This window comes from Ursus arctos, chromosome X (genome assembly GCF_023065955.2).
Source record: "Ursus arctos isolate Adak ecotype North America chromosome X, UrsArc2.0, whole genome shotgun sequence".
NCBI classification, from domain to species: Eukaryota; Metazoa; Chordata; class Mammalia; order Carnivora; family Ursidae; genus Ursus; species Ursus arctos.
Window position 1 is genome coordinate 24,053,551 of NC_079873.1, and position 21,338 is coordinate 24,074,888.

At 35.1% G+C, this 21,338-nt stretch overlaps 1 protein-coding gene across 1 annotated transcript in view; it reads left to right on the forward strand.

The window, feature by feature from the left end:
* IL1RAPL1 (interleukin 1 receptor accessory protein like 1) overlaps positions 1 to 21,338 on the forward strand; it is a 646,715-nt gene that overhangs the window by 108,771 nt on the left and 516,606 nt on the right. The window contains exons 4-5 of the mRNA XM_048213783.2: positions 7,359 to 7,545; positions 10,211 to 10,364. Of these exons, the coding sequence (XP_048069740.1) occupies positions 7,359 to 7,545; positions 10,211 to 10,364 (341 nt within the window). The remainder of the gene's footprint in view (positions 1 to 7,358; positions 7,546 to 10,210; positions 10,365 to 21,338) is intronic.

Consider the following 21,338-nt stretch of genomic DNA (forward strand, 5'->3'; position numbering starts at 1 on the left):
TATGGTGTAGTTGTGAAGTTCAAAAGTCCTCATGCCCAAGAATAACTCAGGCAGAGAAATACTGGACTAGAATTCCATATATCAACACCTTCTCAATTCTAATGCTTCAGGAATCTTAGGCAAAAAAACAAAAAACAAAAAAACAGAGATGGCAAAATTATATTAATGAATTGCCACCAAAAAAGACAGAGATAATTATTTTGAATATATAGTTAGTAGGACTGTAGAAGTTCAGTTTACCACTTAAATTTTTGGAAAACCGAATTTCAAATGAAAAGGCAATAAACTGGCATTTTTAGTCTTATCACTTCCTCAGTGGTCTCCCTGTAATCTTTTTACAAGGGCTGATTTCAAGCACAGTTAAATCAATAGGTCCTCCAGAGCTCTTCTCAAAAGAAAACCTAATCCAAACAAATTTCACATTTAGTGTCAGTAGCTCTAAGCATAATATGTGTAAGAAAGATAAGATATAACAGAGGGGCCACATGCGTAGCTTCAGGCATCGCCATGAACACAGAGAGAAAAAAATTAAAGATAGAAAAAATTGGAAGGCTTTAAGATTAGAAATAAGCTATCAAAGCATATTTAAGGCTTAACAAACTGTAAGATGTTCCATCCACAATCTAACCCTTACATTTTTTTATTCCTAACACTTTATTTTCACCACTAATGATTAGACACTAAGGGCAAATTTGTGGTCAAGGAACCACCTTCCAGAGAGTTCAGTTCTGCTCAGGTCTGTACTAATGGAAACTTCAGATCTGCTGTCTTTCCATGCCCAAATATTTGTAACACTTTCAAAATACTGTGTGCTTTTATTTTTACAAAACATTTCTGTGCAAAGGAGTATGACTTAAAAAATGACCAATGAATGTTAGAGTAGGCCACAAAAGACAAAGAAGCAGAGAACAACTTAGTCCTTTAAAAACGTTGATCAAATTCCTTGTCTTTCTCAGCACTTCATAATGTGGGAAAAGATTTCCAACTACTATGGCAATGTTATTATTTTCCCTAGGAACCTGAGAATTAACAGACAGGTCAAGGGTTTAGTGATGCTGTTAAAGGATCTATTTAACAATCATGCTACTGGTAATTCTGTTGGAGTAGGCGAGAGATGTTCAGAACTACGCAGTATCATGCATAGCAGGTATGATTACAGAGTAGTTGTAACTGTGCTACCCTTCGGTGTGGTGTCATGTGGTTTTTATCGTACTTTATCGGCTGATCAGGTAATACCCAAACTTTCCCTTCTCACACCTCGTTTTCTTTTTTACCTCCTGTCTGGACCACCCTCATTTCTGCACCTCGATCTGCAGTTGTGCAATGTGGTCATCCTGTAAAAGATGAAGTTTTTAAGTCTGTGATAGCCCCCATGCATGCCATTTCAGAACCCTTGTCCATGTCAAGGTAGCAAACTGCTAAGAAACCTGTGAAGCACTTCAGTGCCCTGTACTGACTTCCACAGTCTGTACTTACCAAAGTTATTTTCATTTTAGGTATGTCACATATTTGCTTCTTGATTATGTTCAAATATATTTGTTAGTTCTCAATCTTTATACTGGTTTAAGGGTAGATGGTTGTTTTCCTCCCTTTAAAGACAGGACTCTAAGGCAATCGTTTCACAAGCCACCTCATTCTCAAGTATGAGTTTGTAAAAAGTACATAGTAGAAAAAGCTGGAAAAAAAAACATGGTATTTCTTTAAGACCTGTCCCTTCCTCCCTTTTAGTCCTTACTAAATTTGGGAAAGTTTAAAGACCTAAATCTTCAAAGAAATCCACATTAGATCACATTCTCCCTTTCTCCAGAAGACATCTCTTTGGGGGTATAAAATTAAATAAAACCAGGGGTTAAGAGTTTGTTTTAAACAGTCTTAAATATATACATATATATGGTTTTTGTGTGCTGACCCAGCACTAATACTCTCCAGTAGCATATAGAATTAGAAATTAGGAGATGTGAGTTCTAATCCCATTTTTGCCACTAAACAGATAGTAGAACTTGGATAAGTTGTTGACTTGTTTAGGCATTGGGTTGTTTTGCTGTCACCTCAGCAGGTGAAACAAAGGAAATCTGCATGACTTTGGTCTGTACCATACATTCTGTGTCCTTGGTGTGTACTGCAGGTCACCTTTACCAGAGAATCCTAGGTCTTTTTAAAAATTGATTGATTGTTGTATTTTTTTTATTTATTATCGAAGTGTGGTTGAACTAGGTCTTTTTTTAATCCACAATAATATCGTTATTAGGACAATTCAGTGTTCAGTCTCAGCTAAGAATAACTGTTTCCATCACATATGTGTATATCCTGTCTTTCTAGCCATTTTATTAACATGTAAACCAGCAGTCATGATTTAACTTGTTGCCTAGATTGCAGCCCATCTGTTCTCAACAATAGAAGTCAAGTAAATACGCACTGATGGTTTTCACTGTCCGTCCTATAGGAGCATTCGCCTTACCCCGTTTATCCCATTTCATGGTGTCTCCCTGATGGCACAAAGCCACAGTGCCATAGCATTCGTGCTGCCGATTTGATCATGGCGCATGGTGCTCTTTACTTTGAGAGTCTGTAATTACCCTCAGGGGGATCACATGTTTATTAATGTGTCACAAGTTGCTTGCTTCCCGTTAGCTCTTCTCAGCAAATAGGACTATAGTGTTCATTGGATGCTGCTTTATTTTTAGCTTTTTAAATCACCTCCTGATGAACGGAAACAGTAAACAAGTATTAAAACATTGAAAGTAATGTGGAAATAGTGTTATCCTGGGGAGTCTGGAATTCCAGACATTACCAGACAGTTGTAAATCAGCAGTCACCTCACAGAGCTGAGGAATAAACGTCAGGAAAATAAAAATACCAAAGTGTGCTCATCTGGATCCACATTATGGAAATCATTTATAGAAGAGGAGAAGGGGATGACTGGGGCAAGGAGTCTGTATTTTTCATCAAGTTTACTTACTCTTCTTCAGCCCACTCAGATATCCCGTAAAAAAAAACATAAGGATTCATCTCGATGCTTATGCCTGACACTAATTAAACACCAAAGAACTAAAGGCATCATCATGGTCATGTTGTCTGTCTCAGCTGCCTTCTGAACAAACCCTGGGTGGCTGGACTGGAAAATGGAAATCTAAAAGAAATAGGGAGAGGGGATGTTGTACTGATGAAAAGATCTAGCACTTCCTGAGTGCTCACCAGAAGACTGGCCCTGCCCTAAGTTCTTTCTGTGTTTTAACATGCTTGACTCCCAAATCAACCTCTGAGGTCTTAGTATGATTTTCTCCTTATACACATGAGGAAATGGAAGCCTGAGAAGTCAAGTAACTTTTCCTAATTTTCAAAAGTCATGAGTGATCGAGCTGGAATCTGAACCTCTTATGGTTGGGTTTTGGAGATCTTGCTCTTAACCTTGTCTGTATAAAACATGTCTGGCATTTGATAAAAGAAGGTATAGGAAAACAAACAACAGCAATCAATAGTTTGAGGAGAAGGAAAACCTAAAAATCATGAGTTTAAAAGATTAATGTGGAGTGTACAAATTTAGAATTCACTGATTGACTTCTTAGAAAAGTCTGTTCTTGAAGAATTCTAATGTGTACAAATATCAGGATTATTCTAAAATGTGCATATTTTCTTACTACACATTGGAATGTGTCCTAGGGTAATTAATTGCTTTAACTTAGGTAATTATTTTTTCTGAAAATATTATCTTAAAATGAACCCATGAAGAGCATGCTCTAGTCTGTGCTGGAGTAAAATTAATAAATAATGCATGAGCAATATTTCTGGCAAACCCAAAGAGGCTATTTTTTTCTACTTGGGTGTGAAGCTCAAGCTAAAATTTAGCACACTTTCTTTTCTCTCTAAGCTGTTTCTTTTTCCGTATTTTCTGTGCTGAGAGATTGACTCTACTTTTCATATACTCATCTGAGAGAAGTTCTTCATCATCTTGGATACCTCTATTTCCTTTGCTCCTTCCCTGTCATATTGATTCTGTATCTTAAATATAATTTGAACATGATTCCTCCATTCTGTCTCAATGGTCAGTTCCTTTGGAGCTGCCATTTTTCTCCTGATTGAATGATGTTGCTTTCTTATTGTCTCACTCCATTTAGTCCTCTGTTCTCACCAATTCATTTTTCTCACTGTGATCAGAAAAATTTTTCCAAAATCCAAATGTCTTCACTTCCCAGCCTAAAGTCCACATTCTGCTGTGGCTTACATGCCACTCCTTCATTCTTCTGCACACCTCTCCAGCCTTACTTCCTGCTGTTCCTTTATAACTAATCCAGTCACACCAAATTGTTGGCAGTTCCTCCAACCACATTGAGTTGTTGCATGTCTTCAAGCCTTTGTGCATACTGTTCGCTGAAATAGCCTTTGTTAAAATTGCCATATTCTTACTCATTCCTTAACTCAACCAGGTATCACAACTTTTACAGTCTTCTTTCTTTGACACTACTTTGGTAGTGCACAGTAGCTCTTTGTAGTGCTTATTACATTGAAATTCAGCTATTTACTTGTGTATCACTTCTCCTGGATTGTGAGGAGCTGAGAGCAGGGAATATATTTTGTCATTCTAACAAAATCTCTGAACATATTCTTTCAGGACCTTGTTACCGATTGACTTTGTTTAAAGGTGAAGGGTTTCACCTATGAAGTATTTTATTTTTAAGGGGGAGGGAGAGATAGGGGAGGGAGCAGGGCAGAGGGAGAGAATGAGAGAGAATCTTAAGCAAGTTCTGTGCCCAGTGTGGAGCCCAACATGTGGCTGGATCTCACGACCCTGAGATCATGACCTGAGCTGAAATCAAGAGTCAGACGCTTAACTGACTGAGCCACCTGAGCGCCACCCCCCCACCAATAAAGTATTTTAGATCTACTTATAGGCTATTATATCAAGGTAGAGACATCTACATTTAATAAGCCTACATAATAATTTTGTGGCAGTTTTGTTACCCAATATAAAGCTGAATAAATAACTATAAATGAAAATTCTATTTTTCTCCCCTATTCTCAGTACTTCTGACACCAGGTATGTGGGATTTTTTTTTCCACACCAAGCTATTTTGCTACAGCAGCTAGATATGCTACAGTTCAAATCTATTCTGACACTGTCTACTTGGAGATAGCATCACACCCTGCAGGTTAAGGACTCAATCCCACAAGACTGCCCCCTGCCCCACAATTCAGATACCAGTTGCAAGTCCAGATTGTCACCTGTGCTTCTGACAGACTGACTATAAATAAGAGGTTCTCACAACCCCCTCCTTGGATTCAATCATTTGCTAGAATGGCTTACAAAACTCAGGAAAACAGTTTACTTACTATTACTGGATATTTCAAAGGATAGAAATGAATGGTCAGATGGAAGAGATGTACGGGACAAAGGGTAGAGGAAGAGGCACAGAACTTCCATGCCATCTCCAGGCATGCCACCCTCCTAGCACCTCCATGTGTTCATCAACCCAAACTCATCAAATCTTTTTGATTCTTGGGTTTTTGTAGAGCTTAACCTGAAATTCCTGCCTCCTTGTCTGAAGGTCAGTGGGTCGAGTTAAAAAATTCCAACCTTCTGCACACTTGGTCTTTCTGGTAACCAGCCCCATCCCAAGGCTTGCTAGGGCCTTCACCTCAAGTCATCTCTTTAACATAAACTCAAGGGTGATTAAAAGGGGCTCCCTTTGAATAACAAAAGACACTCCTATCACACAGGGAGTTCTAAGAGTTTCAGGAAATCTGTGCCAGGAGCTAAGACCAACTCTATTTTTTATTATACCATAACCAGCCTAATTATTTTCTGGCGATTCTCATCATGTCATATAGGCATTTTTTTAAAAAGCAAGAATTTAAATCAAGGAGCTGCTTAAATGTCAAGCATCTTGGCTGAATAAGAAGGAGGACTTGGGGGCTATGATCTCTGTACACCAGTGTGGAGTGAGAAGTGCCAACATTACTGATCACTGGTGACAGGCCAAACAGATATTAATTCAGTATCCCATTTAATACTCAGACACATGTTGTCACACCCCCCACCTAAGGTTCCAAAGGGTTAAATGAGTTGCCCAAAATTACAGAACTAGGAAGCAGTAAAACTCAAATCCAGGACTTTAATGGCCAAGTATACAAATGAGGCATTGGGCACTTACCAAGTAAGACATTCTATACGAAACCTTGAATTTGATGTTATATGCTTTTCTTTATTCTCACTGCCTGTGTCACCATGCCTGACCCGTAGCAGTGTTCATTGAATGTCCAGAGACATAAAAAGCAAACAGAAAGAGTGCAGTTTACAAGAAAACTTCCTTTGGTCCAACTCTTTCAAAGAGATCTCTGAACATGATTTTTATTCTCATGTATTTCAAGTTATAAGTCTGATTTAGGAACCAACAAGTCATAAAATGAGACACTGTTTTAATGAACTGATTCTGTAGAACATATCAGGGTGGGGTTGTCCGTACATAATACATTAGAATATTTCTCTTGGGATGCCTGGGTGGCTCAGTCGTTAAGCGTCTGCCTTTGGCTCAGGGCGTGATCCCAGAGTCCTGGGATCGAGCCCCACATTGGGCTCCTCCGCTGGAAGCCTGCTTCTTCCTCTCCCACTCCCCCTGCTTGTGTTCCCTCTCTCTCTGGCTGTCTTTCTCTCTGTCAAATAAATAAATAAAATCTTTAAAAAAAATAGAATATTTCTCGTATCTGACAACCTGGACTCCAGGTCCCAACCCAAATGAGTTTAGGTCTGTAAAGACAGTGAACCTGCAGTATTTATATCCAAGACTGTTTTCTTGCCAGATCCCTTGATAAGCTCTCCACTTACCAAGACAATCCATACTGTAAGGATTGAGCAGCCTTATTCTTTTCTTTCCATTATGCTTAATAGATCAGTTACATTTTTCTACTCCTCTGTTGAGTTTGCCAAGTTTAGCATAAACCCAAGGTTGACGTCCTTCCTGACCTAAATCTTCCTTTATTTTTTCTACTTTTCTAGATACAGAAACCCCTATTAAACATTTTTTCAGACCACACATATATAATACGAAACTTTTTTTCTAACAAATGAAAACTACATGGATGTTTTCAGAGAACCAAGCATTTTTTAGCTGAGTGACAAGAGAGAGCCCTGTTGAATAAGCCATGATATCATAACATTAATCAGTGGAGTTTTTGCTTTTCTCTCTCCCTCTCCTTCCCTCTCTCTCTCTCTCTGTTTCTGTCTGTCTGTCTCTCTCTCTCTCTCTCTCTCTCTCTCTGTGTTTGTCTCTGTGTCTGTCTCTTGTAGTAAAGTAAACATATTGCCTGGCGGTACTTACTTTTTGTTCACACCAGACCACCTATTTTTTTCTGCTTCATTACAGAAACTCCACTTACTGTATGAAAGTATCCATCTCACTGACAGTGGGTGAAAATGACACTGGACTCTGCTACAATTCCAAGATGAAATACTTTGACAAAGCTGAACTTAGCAAAAGCAAAGAAATTTCATGCCGTGACATAGAAGATTTTTTACTACCAACCAGAGAACCTGAAATCCTATGGTATAAGGTATGTACTGTGAATGATTTTGTTCCTTATAAACAGAATAATGTGTATCTTATTCTTGGAAAAGTTGGATAAAAAAGTTATATGGGTATGATGAAGTTCATCTCTTCCCTCCTAAAATACTGTAGCAGGTTGTGCTGGTCATTATGTTTTCAAACCAATAGCTTTGATAAATGCTAGTCAGTATTTGTATTGGTGATCCATTGCAATAAGCTGTTGTGTTTATGTTCATATCTAGTTTATTCAGTTCTTTCAAGTCCATTGTAATCTGTTTTGATCATTCCAGGAACTAAAATACATTAAGGATTCATTTCAGAGCTCTTCATATAAATACTCCTCATGTTTCCAAACAAGGAAAAGATTGATTCACTTCTATGAAAAAAATGGTACAATAGCTTTATTGAAATGTTCTATTTAATGGAAGTATCTCTGTGTATATTCTAATCCTTTTCATATAAAAGCATATTTATTTTTAAAAACCTGATGAAAATTCATAACATCATAAAAATAGTGCTAGATAAACTTTTTTTCAAAAACCAAAAGGAACTGTAGACTTAAGGAGAATAATCCAACCCTTCTCCTTCCTATCATGTAATTGACTTTCTCTGAATTTTAAGATGAGAATGTACCCTTCAGCTTCTTTATACCATCAAAGAAATTTTTGTTATTGAGTGTACATAAGAAAATACAGTATAGGTGCTATGAACATTTGTCTGGAATATTATATCCATGATTTAATGAGTACTAGTGTAAAATTTGCTTTGTTCAACTCTCTGGAAATAGAAATGTGGGAAGCATGACCTCTTAGTAACTAGATCCACCAATACCAGTATGTCATGAGTTCAAAACTTATGATAAATTAAACAAGAAACAAATGTTTAACAATTTTTAAGAGGTTTTCCATAATTAGCAATGCCCTTCTCTGAGTCAGACTTAATTTTGATTCTTGATAACAAGCAATGGAGGATTCAGAACATCAAGGGAACTGCTGAAATATTTTTCTACTTTTTTGTTGAATTTCTATCCTAGACACTGTCAAACAGCCCTCAAATATTAGCCCCTCTGATCTCTGTTTGTGCGCAGATGAGGTTTATTTTCCCCTTTTTTTAAGTGTGTGAGTATTTCTCACCCTGATTCTCACTGGTTTGCCTGCTTTCTACATGCAGATTCTTAGCAAGCCCTGATGATTGCCTCAAAGGGGAGGGGTATTAGGGGAGTTTGACCCAAGGCCTCTAAGTACAGATGTTTTCTTCTACACATGTGCACATTCAAACATGCACACACACACACACTCAATATTTAACATGGCTGGCCTCACATTGCTCCTTTAGTCACGTTTCCACCATCATCCCAATCATCGTGACCTTAAGCTATAAAGACTGTCCCTAGTGGAGTAATGGGAAGAGATGCAGTATATATGGAACTTGAAAGTCTTGCAAAAATCCAGATTATTTTTCCACAGTCAAGGCAATATATATTCCATTTATTCAGTATATAACTTTTACAATTTGACATTTTATGCAACTAATATGAGGATATAAAATGTATATTTTGGTCTGAAATAACTGGATAATTTTCTCCCATGTGTATGAAGACATTGAACTACATAATCAAAATAATAGTCTGCAAAAATTTGATTTGGCAAAAAATATTTTTAGAAATAATACTACCTCTGATCAGTATCAAAGGGCTTAAAGCTATTTTATCCTCATGGCATTGATTTCAAATCTGGCTAAAGGAAATAGACTTCTGTTCTGGCAAAAAGAGAAAGCTCCTGAGCCAACATCATTATAATCCAAAGCTTAATTTAGAGACCATAATTTGATAGACCCATCAACAATGGAAATAGATATTTATGGTACTGTAAAGACCTTATATATAAATGTTGGCCATTTCCTTCACAAATTGTAGAACATACATGTTATAAATATAATTTTTTTCTAAATGCAGTATTAAAAGATTCAAAATGTTGAAATAGAAGTATTTTCTGCTACAGAATTAATTTTTCTACTTTACACTAAAATAATATATCTTATATTTTATGTTATCAGTATCAGGTATCAAGATGGATAATTTCACAGCCATCAAATGTGAAGTATTTGCTTTTAAAAATGATGTTAGAAGTAATTTTAACAAGTGTCTGTTTTCTTATAACTTCTAAATCAATATATATCTGATTTAGAGACACTAATATTAGAAGTTAATAAAGTGACTCTTGCTAGGGGCGCCTGGGTGGCTCAGTCGGATAAGCATCTGACTCTTCATTTGGGCTCGGGTCATGATCTCAGGGTCCTGAGATCAAGCCCAGTGCTAAGCCTCCTGTGAAGCCTCCTTAGGATTCTGTCTCCCCCTTTCCCTCCGCCCCTCCCCCACACATGCACCTGCAAGCATGCTTGCTCTCTCTTTAAAAAACAAAAACAAAAACAACAACAACAACAACAAAACAACTCTTTTCAAATTGAGGTACCTGATTTCCAGGAGGTGTGGAGAAGGTATAAACATTTTTAGAATTAATCCCAAACTCTTTAGCCTTTTAAAATATAACTTTAAAACAATTATTATTTGTTTAATTTAATTTAATTTAATTTAATTTAATTGTTATTTAAAACAATTTTCTCTGTTTCTCAGTTGTTACACTTACTACGGAAATTCTGTGTTTTTCATATAGGAGTGTAGGACAAAAATATGGAGGCCAAGTATTGTATTCAAAAGAGATACACTGCTTATAAGAGAAGTCAGAGAAGATGACATTGGAAATTATACCTGCGAATTAAAATATGGAGGCTTTGTTGTGAGAAGAACTACTGAATTAACTGTTACAGGTAATCATAGTCTTCAATATTTCATTTGCAAGTAACAAAACTACCATTTTAAGTTTACTTTTTGTGCTGCATATTGATTTTTTTTCAAATCTAGGCAATGAAAGAAGTACTTAACCAAATGCTGAGTGGATTCCTATAAGGTTAAATTTATTCCTCCTTGCTTTTAAATCATCTTGTGCTGAAATGCATTTGAAAGGTTAAAGAAAATATGCTTAGGGAATTATAGAAATGTTAGCTTTTGAAAGTACTTGAAATAATGAGCTTACAATTTCAGAAAATTATGCTTATATTTTGTAATGGTATCACTTTTAGAAACATTTTCTAAGGTGTTGAAATAGAATATATGAAATCTACCTCTGTCTTCCTGTCTTGCTCCAAACTAGAAAAATTGCTATTTTATTGATTTATCACGCTGTAAATCTGACATACATGTTCTTATGAACTTGAAAATAACATAATTACAGGTGCAATAATTGAATAATTGCATGAGATGCAGTGAATGGTGTCATTCCTGTCTCTGGTTGCTAAGGTAGAAGAACATGAGAACAAGATTCAGAACTCTACCTATAATCATGAATCTCCAACTCACTAGTCACATGACTATTGGAATCACCACAACCTTCACAATATCAGTTTCTTCATGTATAAAATGGCAATGATAAAATTTGCCTTGTAGAGTTCATAGGATTTTTTGCAAGGATCTAATGAGGTAATGTAAGCTGAATAAAATCAGTTTATATAATACAGAATTCTATCCAAATGTACATTTTGGTCATTTTATGTTATGTACTATATTATTTTCATACCTTTTTTTATTTTAAAGTTTGCATCTCTAAAAATGGTTCCAAAAGGAGAAAAAGGAGGGAGAAAAAAAGAGTGATATTAGGGAGTTAGAGATATGTTCTCATCTTACTGCAGAAATTCTTCTTGGTGACTTTTTGCACAATCATATATATGAAATATATACAAATAAGTTGACAAAGGTTATCAGATACTTTAAAGAGATTTTCATTTGTTCATTGATTCACTTAATATAATTTTCCTGTATATGAAGTGTGTTTCGTGGTAGTCACCTTTGTCTTATAATAATTCTCTTTTCTTTCAAACTTTGAAATTAGGATATATATAGACTTAAAAACTACATCAATTTTAAGAAATCCATTTGATAAAGAGTAATTATTCTGATCTAAAGAAAATTTGGTTAAATAAATCAGGTGCTCTTTGGTAATTCCTTTGATAAATATTAGCCCCAGTAAATAATTGCCACTTGCAATATATGATATATTTAAATAGTAAATATGCATCCAGTCTTGCATTATGTATGTATGGTATACATATGTGTGATTTATAAGTAGTTTGATTTTCAGTTTTGCTGTGTTTAATAGGTCTGTGTATGATTTAAAACTTTATCACTCTACCTCCCCGTCTCATGGAACAGTGAAAAATATAACCATTTATAGTTGGGCTTTCTTTACAATAAATATTGAGGTTTTTATTATTTATTTTTTGCTTTCAATCTATACTGAAATAGATTTTCCAAGAGTAGGTATGCAGACAAATGAATTTAAAAATATACTGAAAAATCTATTCCGTAAAAAATATAGAATATACTTCTAGTCTTTATTCTTTGGAATATAGAGCTAATCCTTGGTAAGCACTTTTCTTCCCTTTCTAGAAACATTAAGATACTAAACCACTATCTAGTAAGAGGTGATGAAAAAGTCTCACAGAGACTAGAAACTGGGTCCCAAATGGTAAAATGACTTAAATGAAGCCCTTTTCTATAACCAGTAATAGAATTGGTTTCTTCTAAATGCTACCCAGGACTACTATGTTTTTTTAACTTCATTTCTTCAAAAATATCTCCTTTTCTTTACTTGAAAAGAAGGAATAATTATTCTTTATTATCTAAGAGGAGATAGGTGAAAGTTTTAATGAAAGTTTTCATTCAACTGATTATCCTGAATACCTCTAATTTAAGTGGCCTTACCTGTGACATCAATTTGGGCATATAAGTTATAAAGCCAGGTTTCATATATATATGAAATTGTGGGTGAATGGGAGAGCTTCATGACCAGTAATCAAAAATAGTATTATTAGAATATATTTTAGGTAGTAACAAGACTATTGGGAAGATTTTTTTTTTTAATAACCTTGCTTTAGTGTGACTCTAAATTTGGCCTGTGGCCAATTTAAACAATGACTCTTAGAACCCAAATTACATCTTACTAAAGCAGTGAAGGTGGGAAGTTCTCTGGATGATAATTAACGAGTGTTTTGTATCTTGATTTTCTGCATATCATGATCATATTGTATTTAATATAAATATTATGCAAGGTATGATATTTAATTTTAGTGGATCTGCATTAGCCGATTATAAACATTTTGAAGTGTGTTAGAATGTGTTTCTTTAAAATAAGAAAGAATTCCATATGTGAAGAGAAAGGGAAATATCTAGATAAATAAAGTTATTGTAACTTTTACACTAAATGCATAGGTATTATTGTGAGCTTTTATGGGAGATACTTCACTTATTAAAAATATATGTGTCTACTTAAGTGTTGTAGTGGTTCGGGAAAACAGATCATGGGGTGCCTGGGTGGCTCAGTCGGTTAAGTGTCTGACTTCTGCTCAAGTCATGATCCCAGGGTCCTGGGAAGGCCCCACTCTGGGCTCCCCACTGAGGGGGGAGTCTGCTTGTTCCTCTCCCTCTGCCCCTCCCCCCACTGATTGGGCACTCTCCCTCTCTCTCTCTCTCCCTCCCTTTCTCAAATAAATACATAAAATCTTTTAAATGAATGAATGAACAGAAAACAAATCACTGTTAAAAAATAATAAACCTGCTCATCACTGTTGGTATACTTTCAACATTATTTTTTTTAATTTAAGATGTTTCAGCATCATCTGTAGCCTCCACCCTCTTCTCTAAGCCTCAGCCACACTGAAGTTTTTACTGTTCTCCAAATATCCTCCCTCCAAGCCCACATTGCATTGTCACTGTTGACACTCCTGTCCTAGCATGAGAATACGAGCTACTCACAGTCAAAGGAATGTCTTCTTTTTAATAAGCATTTTATTTTAGAGCAGTTTTACATTTACAAAAAAATTACAAAGACAGCAGAGAGAGATTCCATAATACCCCACATCCAGTTTCCCCTGTTATTAATACCTAACATTAGTATGGCACATTTATTACCATTAATGAATCAATATCAATAAATTATCAACTACAGTCCATATTTTATTCAGATTTCCTTAGTTTTATAACTAATGGTCTTTTTTTGTTGTTGTTCTAGGATCACATCCAGGATAGCGCATTACATTTAATTGTCACGTCTTTGGGCTGTGACCGTTTCTGACTTGTTTTAGATGATATTGACAATTTCATGGAGACTAGCCATATATTTTGTAGAATGTCCTTCAACTGTGATTTGTTGGATATTTTTCTCATGATTAGACTTAGGTTATATGTTCTTGGAAGATCATAGAGATCAAATCACAACTTAGCATTCTCTCAGCATGACTTACCGCCACTGAGGCTGACCTTTAAACACCTGAGACTGTGTTTGTCAGCTTTTGGTGCTGCAATGTTACTCGTTGCCCCTCTTTTCCACACTTCAGTCTTTGGAAGGAAGCCATGATCTGCAGTTCACATTTGAGCAAGGAGTTATGCTTTCACCTCTCTGAAGGCTGAGTATCTACATAAATTATTTGGAATTTTTCTCTATTTCCACATTTATCTACTTATTTTATTATTTATCTACATTAGTATGGACTCCTGGGTATTTATTTTATACTTCAGTTTGTAATCCAACATCACATTATTTATTTTCTGACTCAAATTATTCTATCTTTGGCCTTTAGGAGCTCTTTTAGCGGACTTCTTTGTCCCTCTGACATACTCCTACTCGTGTGTGTGTGTGTGTGTGTGTGTGTGTGTGTGTGTGAGCACTTCCTTATTCTGGGACCCTACAAGGTGTTCCAGGACTATCTCGTGTATTTCATGCTCAAGTCCTAGAATCAGCTATTTCTTCCAAAGAGCCCTTGTTGCTTTTATTGGAGAATGGTGCTAGAAACTAAGATCTGGGCATCAGAGGTACTTATTGCTACCGGAGTATAGTTGCTTCTAAGACCTCTCAGTTGACACAGAAAGGAGATATGCGTGTACTAATCCAGGTATTTACACATCTAAAAATACCACTGTATGTAATCATCTGTATCTTTATTAAACTAAACATGAATTCATATTTGAGATACCTCTGACTCTACTCCATTACCATAGGGGTCATTCTAGCCTCTTCCCCTTGCTTATCAATAACCTCCCTAATAGTGAGAAACCTGCTTCCCACCATCTTTCATTCATTTACTTAATCGTTCACTTCCAGTATAGATTTATAGTAAGATCAGAATTATTGACCTGTACTCCTGTGAGAAGCAACTTTATCAAATAGAGTCTAATGCTTATGTACAATTTATTTTGCCTTTAGTCTTACAGACTCTATTCATTTGCAAAGTTACTTAGGTCAGCACCTTCCCCCCCCCCCACCAACTAACTTCAATGAAGCTGTGTCACACATTTGTGATATAGTTTGGTTGTTTTATCACATTCTGCATTCCATCCTGAGATCTTCCATCGTCCTAAATGATGTCTTTTAAAATTTACATTAAGTTTGTAGAGGAAGAGAAATAATTTTCCCTCTACCCCTCTGAGTTTTTGGCTGACACTCCCTGTAATAAAAGACGGATTAACAAGAGAAAAACAAATAGAAATTTATTACCATGACTACCTACTGTATATGTGAAAGATACCCAGAGAAACTGAATACCTCCCTGAGATGGCCCAAGCCATCCCCTTAAATACCATCTTCAGTTAAAGACAAAAGATTGGATGGGGGGCAGTCATAGGAGGTTGCCAGGAAAAATGGTTAACATGGGTAAGTCTTAGTCTATGCCTTCCTTCTCCAATGACAAGAGTTTCTGGACTTTCAGAGTCATCCTTCTCTTCTTGGTACAGAGAGACACCTTTACAAATGCGTATTTCCCATATATATAAGTTTCCCATACAGAAAGGTAACTCCTACTTTGTTTTCACAGCTTCTATGTGTGCAGTTTCTCAAAATAATCCTTAGAGCAAAGAGACATATTTTGAGGTGGCACATTCTGGTACCATGTATTCCCACCTGTGAAACTTCCTCGAGAAGTTTCACAGTCCAGAAGCTGAGTGAGGAGGTTGCTCCATACCTTAATGAGCCAGTCTTAGTCCTGAGATTAGGGTAGTTCAGTTAAAGAGTTGTGTCTTATTTCAGGAGGTGGTGTTGCAGGTGAACTACCAAAGTTAGGTCTATTTGGTGCAAGCAGTTAGGCAGTTAATAAGAGGCATTTCACGGAAACACAAGAAAAACAAAGGTTAATGATTGGAGCAGATTAGAAACCTAGTTTCTGAGTTCTGAGAGCAACAAATTGGGGTTTTTACATGTTGGACTCAGAGGATCTTTTCAGTTTTTGTGGTAAAAAACAGCTATCAAAATTTACCACTTAGCCATATTTAAGTGTACATTTTAGTGGAATTAAATACATTCACATTTTTGTGTAACCATCACCACCATCCATCTCTAGAACTTTTTCATCTTTCCAATCTGAAACTCTGTACCCATTAAACAGTAACTCTCCATTTCTTCCTTCCCTCAACCCCTGGCAACCATCACTCTATCTTCTGTAACTATGAATCTGACCCTTCAAGGTACCTCATATAAGTGGCGTTAGGCAGTATTTGTCCTTGTTTATATGACTTATTTCACTTGGGGTAATTAATGCCTTCAGGGTTCACCATTTCTTTCTATCACTCAGTAGTTTTTCATTTATGGCCGTGTCATGGTTTGTCCGTTCATCTACTGAACAGTGCACCTTGGGTGCTTCCAGGTTTTGGAGATTATGAATAAAGCCTATTATATAATTTTCATGCAGGTTTTTGTGTGGACATGTATTTTCAAATTAGTTGAGCAAATACCTAGGAATGTAATTCTTGGAGTGTATGGAAAGATTATATTTAGCTTTGTAAGGAGCTGCTGAACTGTCCTCTGAAGGAGCTATACCATTTTGCCTTGCCATCAGCAATGAATTAAGAATTCCAGTTCAACATTTTTCTACCAATGTGAACTTTGCCATTTGGATTTTACCATTCCAGTGGATCTGTAGTGGTACTCACCATTGTTTTAATCGCCAATTCCCTAATAATAAATGATTTTGAACATTTTCATATGATTATTTGACCTTTTATGTATCTTCTTTGGTCTAGTGTCTGTTCAGATATTTTAACCATTTTTTATTGGGATGTTTGCTTTTTTAGTACTCAGTTTTAAGAATTCTTTGTATATTTTTGGTTTAAGTATTTTGTTAGATATATGTCTTGCAAATATTTCCTCCAGTCTGTAGCTTGTCTTGATTTTCTTAACAATGACTTTCACAGAGCATAGGTTTAGATTTTTATTTCAGAGTTCTCTTCTTTTCTTTTTTGAGTTCTTATATATAGACTTAATTCTATGAATTTCTTCTAAACATTATTTTGCTGCATCCCACAATTTTTTACAAGTTTCCTTTTCATTAGTTCAAAATAATTTTTAAATTCTGTTGTGAAATCTTCTTTGACCCATGTGTTATTTAGAAATGTATCAATTTCTAAACATTTGGTGATTTTCTCAGCGATTTTTCTTACCGATTTCTAGTTTATTTCCATTGTGATCTGAGCACATATTTTATTTTATTTCTATTTTTAAAAATTTGTTAAAGTATATTTTATGATGCAGCATATGATTTCTCTTGGTGAGTGTCCCATGAACGCTTGAGCAGAATGCATATATTGCTATTGTTGAATTGAATATTCTATAAATATCAGTGAAATCAAGTTTACGTGTAGTGTTGTTAAACTCAACTATATCCTTACTGATTTTCTGCTTAGTTGATATTTCAAATACTGAAAGTAAAGTGTTAAATTCCCCAACCAAAGTAATGAATTTGTCTATTTATCCTTTCAATTCTAAAAGTTTGCCTCACAATTTTGATGCTCTGTTCTTAGATGCGTATGTGTTTAGGGTTGTCATGTCTTCTTAGAGAATTGATCTGTTTGTCACTATGTAATGTCCCTCTTTATCAATGATTATTTCCCCTGTTCTGAAGTTGGCTTTGTCTGAAATAGATATACCTAGCTTTCTTTTGATTAGTATTTACGTGGTTTTTCTCTTTATTTCTTCAATTTTAATTTACTGGTTCTTTATATTTAAAGTAGGTTTCTTATAGACAACGTACAGTTGGATTTTGATTTTTATTTTCCACTTTGAAATTCTCTTTGTTTTAACTGGTGTATTTGGACTGTTTACATTTAAGACGATTATGGAAATTGTTGGATTAATAGATATCATTGTTTGTTAGTGTTTTCAATTTATTGAACTTATTCTATGTTTCTTTTCCCCTATCTTTTCTGCTTTCTCTGGTTTTAAATGAATATTTTGTATGGTTTCATTTTATCTCTCCTTTCTTAATGTCAGTTTTACTTTAAAAAAAATTATTTTTAGTGGTTGCCCTGGATATTCCAATAATACTAATCTCAGACCATCTTCAAAAAATACTCTGTAACTTTGTGTGTAGTACAGGTATCTTATTACAGAATATTCCCAGTTCCTCCCTCTCATCCCTTATGACGTTGTTGTTTATTTCGCTTCTTCATATGTTAGAATCACTCAATAAATTATTATTATTGTTTTAAATAGTTATAGATCAACTCATAGCAAGATAAAATATTTTATTTTACTATCATGTATTCCTTTTGACACTCTTATTTTCTTTATGTAGACCCAGGTTTCTAACCTGTATATTTTCCTTCTGCCTGAGTAAATTGTTTTAACATTTCCTGCAATGCAGGTCTGGTGGTGTTGGTGAATTTTCTCATTTTTGTTTGTCAAAGAATGCCTTTATTTCCTTTCCCTTTTGAAGGATAATTTTGCTTGGATTCTAGATTGCTGCTTTTTCCCCACTACTTTAAATATTCCACTCCATTCTCTTTTTACTTACATGTTTTTAGAAAAACTTTTCCTGCAGTTTAAGTTGATGGGTTTAGGTATAGTAATTTTGGCATTTATCCTACTTGGTCTTTTTTTTTAGCTTCATGCATTTCTAGCTTGGTGTCTGTCTTTAATTTTGGAAAATCCATGACCATTATTATCTCACATATTTCTTCTGGTCCATTCTCTCATTTTTCTCTTTCCAGTATTCCAAAGATACATATATTAGGCCTTTTGGAATTATCCCATAATTCTTAGATATTCTGTCCCATTTTTTTTCATTCTTTTTTCTTTTTATATTTCAGTTTATGAAGCTTCTGTTGACCTGCTTTCAAGCTAATTCTTTCCTTCGCTCTGTCCAGTATAATGATGGGCCCATCAAAGTATTCTTCATTTGTGTTAACAGTGTTTTGATTCCTAGCATTTTCTTTTGAATCTTGTTTCGAATTTCCATCTCTCTGTTTATATTACCCATCTGTTTTCACATGTTATCTATTTTTCCATTGGAGCATTTAACATATTAAACATAGTTATTTTAAATTCCCTGTATGAGAATTCCATTATCTGTGTCATATCTGATTTTGGTTCTGATGATTGCTGATGGAGTTTATGGCTCCAGGGGCTGCTGCTCCAGGTAAGCAGATCTCACCTGTGATTCTCTTGTGTCACCTGTTTTTCCAGATTTGGGGATGTTTGTTTGCCTGAAACTTCAGTTGCCTCAGAGTTTCAAGAAGAGTTTTTTGGTTTCTAGTTTTTTTCCAGCTTTTTCTTGTTGTAATAATGAGAGTGGTGGCTTCCAAGCTATTTACATATGGAAGATTTAAAGATAAAGGACTGAATTTTCCTACTAACATTGCTTCATATTAGCTCTTAACAGGTCATACAGTCTAAGATTTGTTTTATTCTTGATTCCATATTCCATAATATTAGCTTCTTTTGCTAGATAAAAATGAATAGGTCTTTTTTGGAAAATACCTCTATTTTTTGGAAAATGTGTCTATTTTTATTTCAATTATTGTTTGAAGTATTATATGCTTAAGATCCTATGTAAAACTCTATAACATTCCATTACACACCTCTTTTCTATTTCTATTTTTTAAATATATCATTTACTTGTGTTTATGTACAGTTTTTTATCCTACTAAAAAATCTAGAATCCAGCCCATCTTTTTCACTTTTTTCTTTTAATAGTGAAACATAACTAAGTGCACAAAATATAAACGTGCATGCTATTTGATAGCATGCTATCAAATGAACCCACGTAGGTGAAGAAACTGAACCTTAAAGGCATCCCCAGAAGTCCTCTGTATAGCCTTCTAAATATACACCCTTTCTTTCATGGCACTGATTATGTTACTGCCATTGAGATTTTTAGGATATTTGGTTTTTTTCTTCTTTTAAGTTATACTAGTTAATAGTTCATGCCTAAGCAATATGCCTAAAATTTTGCCTGTTTTTGAAACTTAGAAATTTGGACCTATACATTGTATATTCTATTGTGTTTGGCTTTTTCAACTCCAGCTTTTGTTTTAAAAATTCATCCATGTGCAGTCCCACTACTGGGTATTTACCCAAAAAATACAAGAAAAAAAATTCAAAGGGATACATGCACCCGTATGTTTATAGCAGCATTATTTATAATAGTCCAATTATGGAAGCAGGCCAAGTGTTCATCAATTGAGGAATGGATAAAGAAAATGTGGTACCTATATACAATGGAGTATTATTCAGCTATAAAAAAGGAATGAAATCCTGACATTTTCATTGACGTGGGTGGAGCTAGAGAGTGTAATGCTAAGCAAAATAAGTTAGTCAGAGAACGACAAATACCATATGATTTCACTCATATGTGGAATTAAGAAACAAGCAAAAAAAAAAAAAAAAGCAAAGGGGAAAATAGTGGGGGAGGAAGAGAGAGTCAAAGAAAGAAATAGACTCTTTTTTTTTTTTTTAAATTTGTATTGATTTGAGAGAAAGCATGAGCAGGGAGAGCGGGAGAGGGAGAAGCAGACTCCCTGCTGAGCAGGGAGCCCAATGAGGGGCTCAATCCCAGGACCCCAGGATCATGACCTGAGCCCAAGGCAGGTGCTTAACTGACTGAGCCACCCAGACATCCCAGACTCTTAATTATAGAGAACAAACTGATTACCAGAGGGGAGCTGGGAGGAGGATTGGCTAAATAGATTATAGGAATTAAGGAGTACACTTGTCATGATGAGCACAGGGTGATGTGTGAAACTGTTAAATTACTACATTGTATAGCTGAAACTAATATAATGCTGTATTTTAACTAACTGGAATTAAAATAAATGCTTTAGGTTTTTTTTTTTTGAAAATTCATCCATGTTATTTCATTTACCTGACATTTATTTATTGCTTTTATGCATAGTATTCTGTTATATTAATATCTCACAATTTACTGATAGACATTTGGGGTTTTCATTTTTTTGTTAATGTAAGTAATATTGCCATTAATCATCTTGTGCATAAGCACACACACACACACACACACACACACATTTTTCATTGTGCATAATAGTTGGCATTTATGTAGGACTTTTACCTAGGACTATATTTGTTTATTCAGAGTATGTATATTTTTAAATTCACTAGATATTGTTTGGGCTGCTTTGGGTAATGGGTCCCCAACTAAATGAAGTGAGAGAAGGAGGGGAGTAGTATTCCAAAGGAAAGTTGAGGTGACAAAAGGTGAAAAAATGTTCAAGGAATATAAACAGGAGATGTCCACTACTTCTGAACAGTATGGTTTCTTAAAAATTGTAAAATGTGGTGTGATATTCATAAAATTCTGTTGTGGGTAGTATAACAATTTTCTGTACTTCAATACTGCTAAATAAAAATGTGAAAATATTCAAATTCATTTTCATACACACTGACATATTCTAGGATTCCTTACACT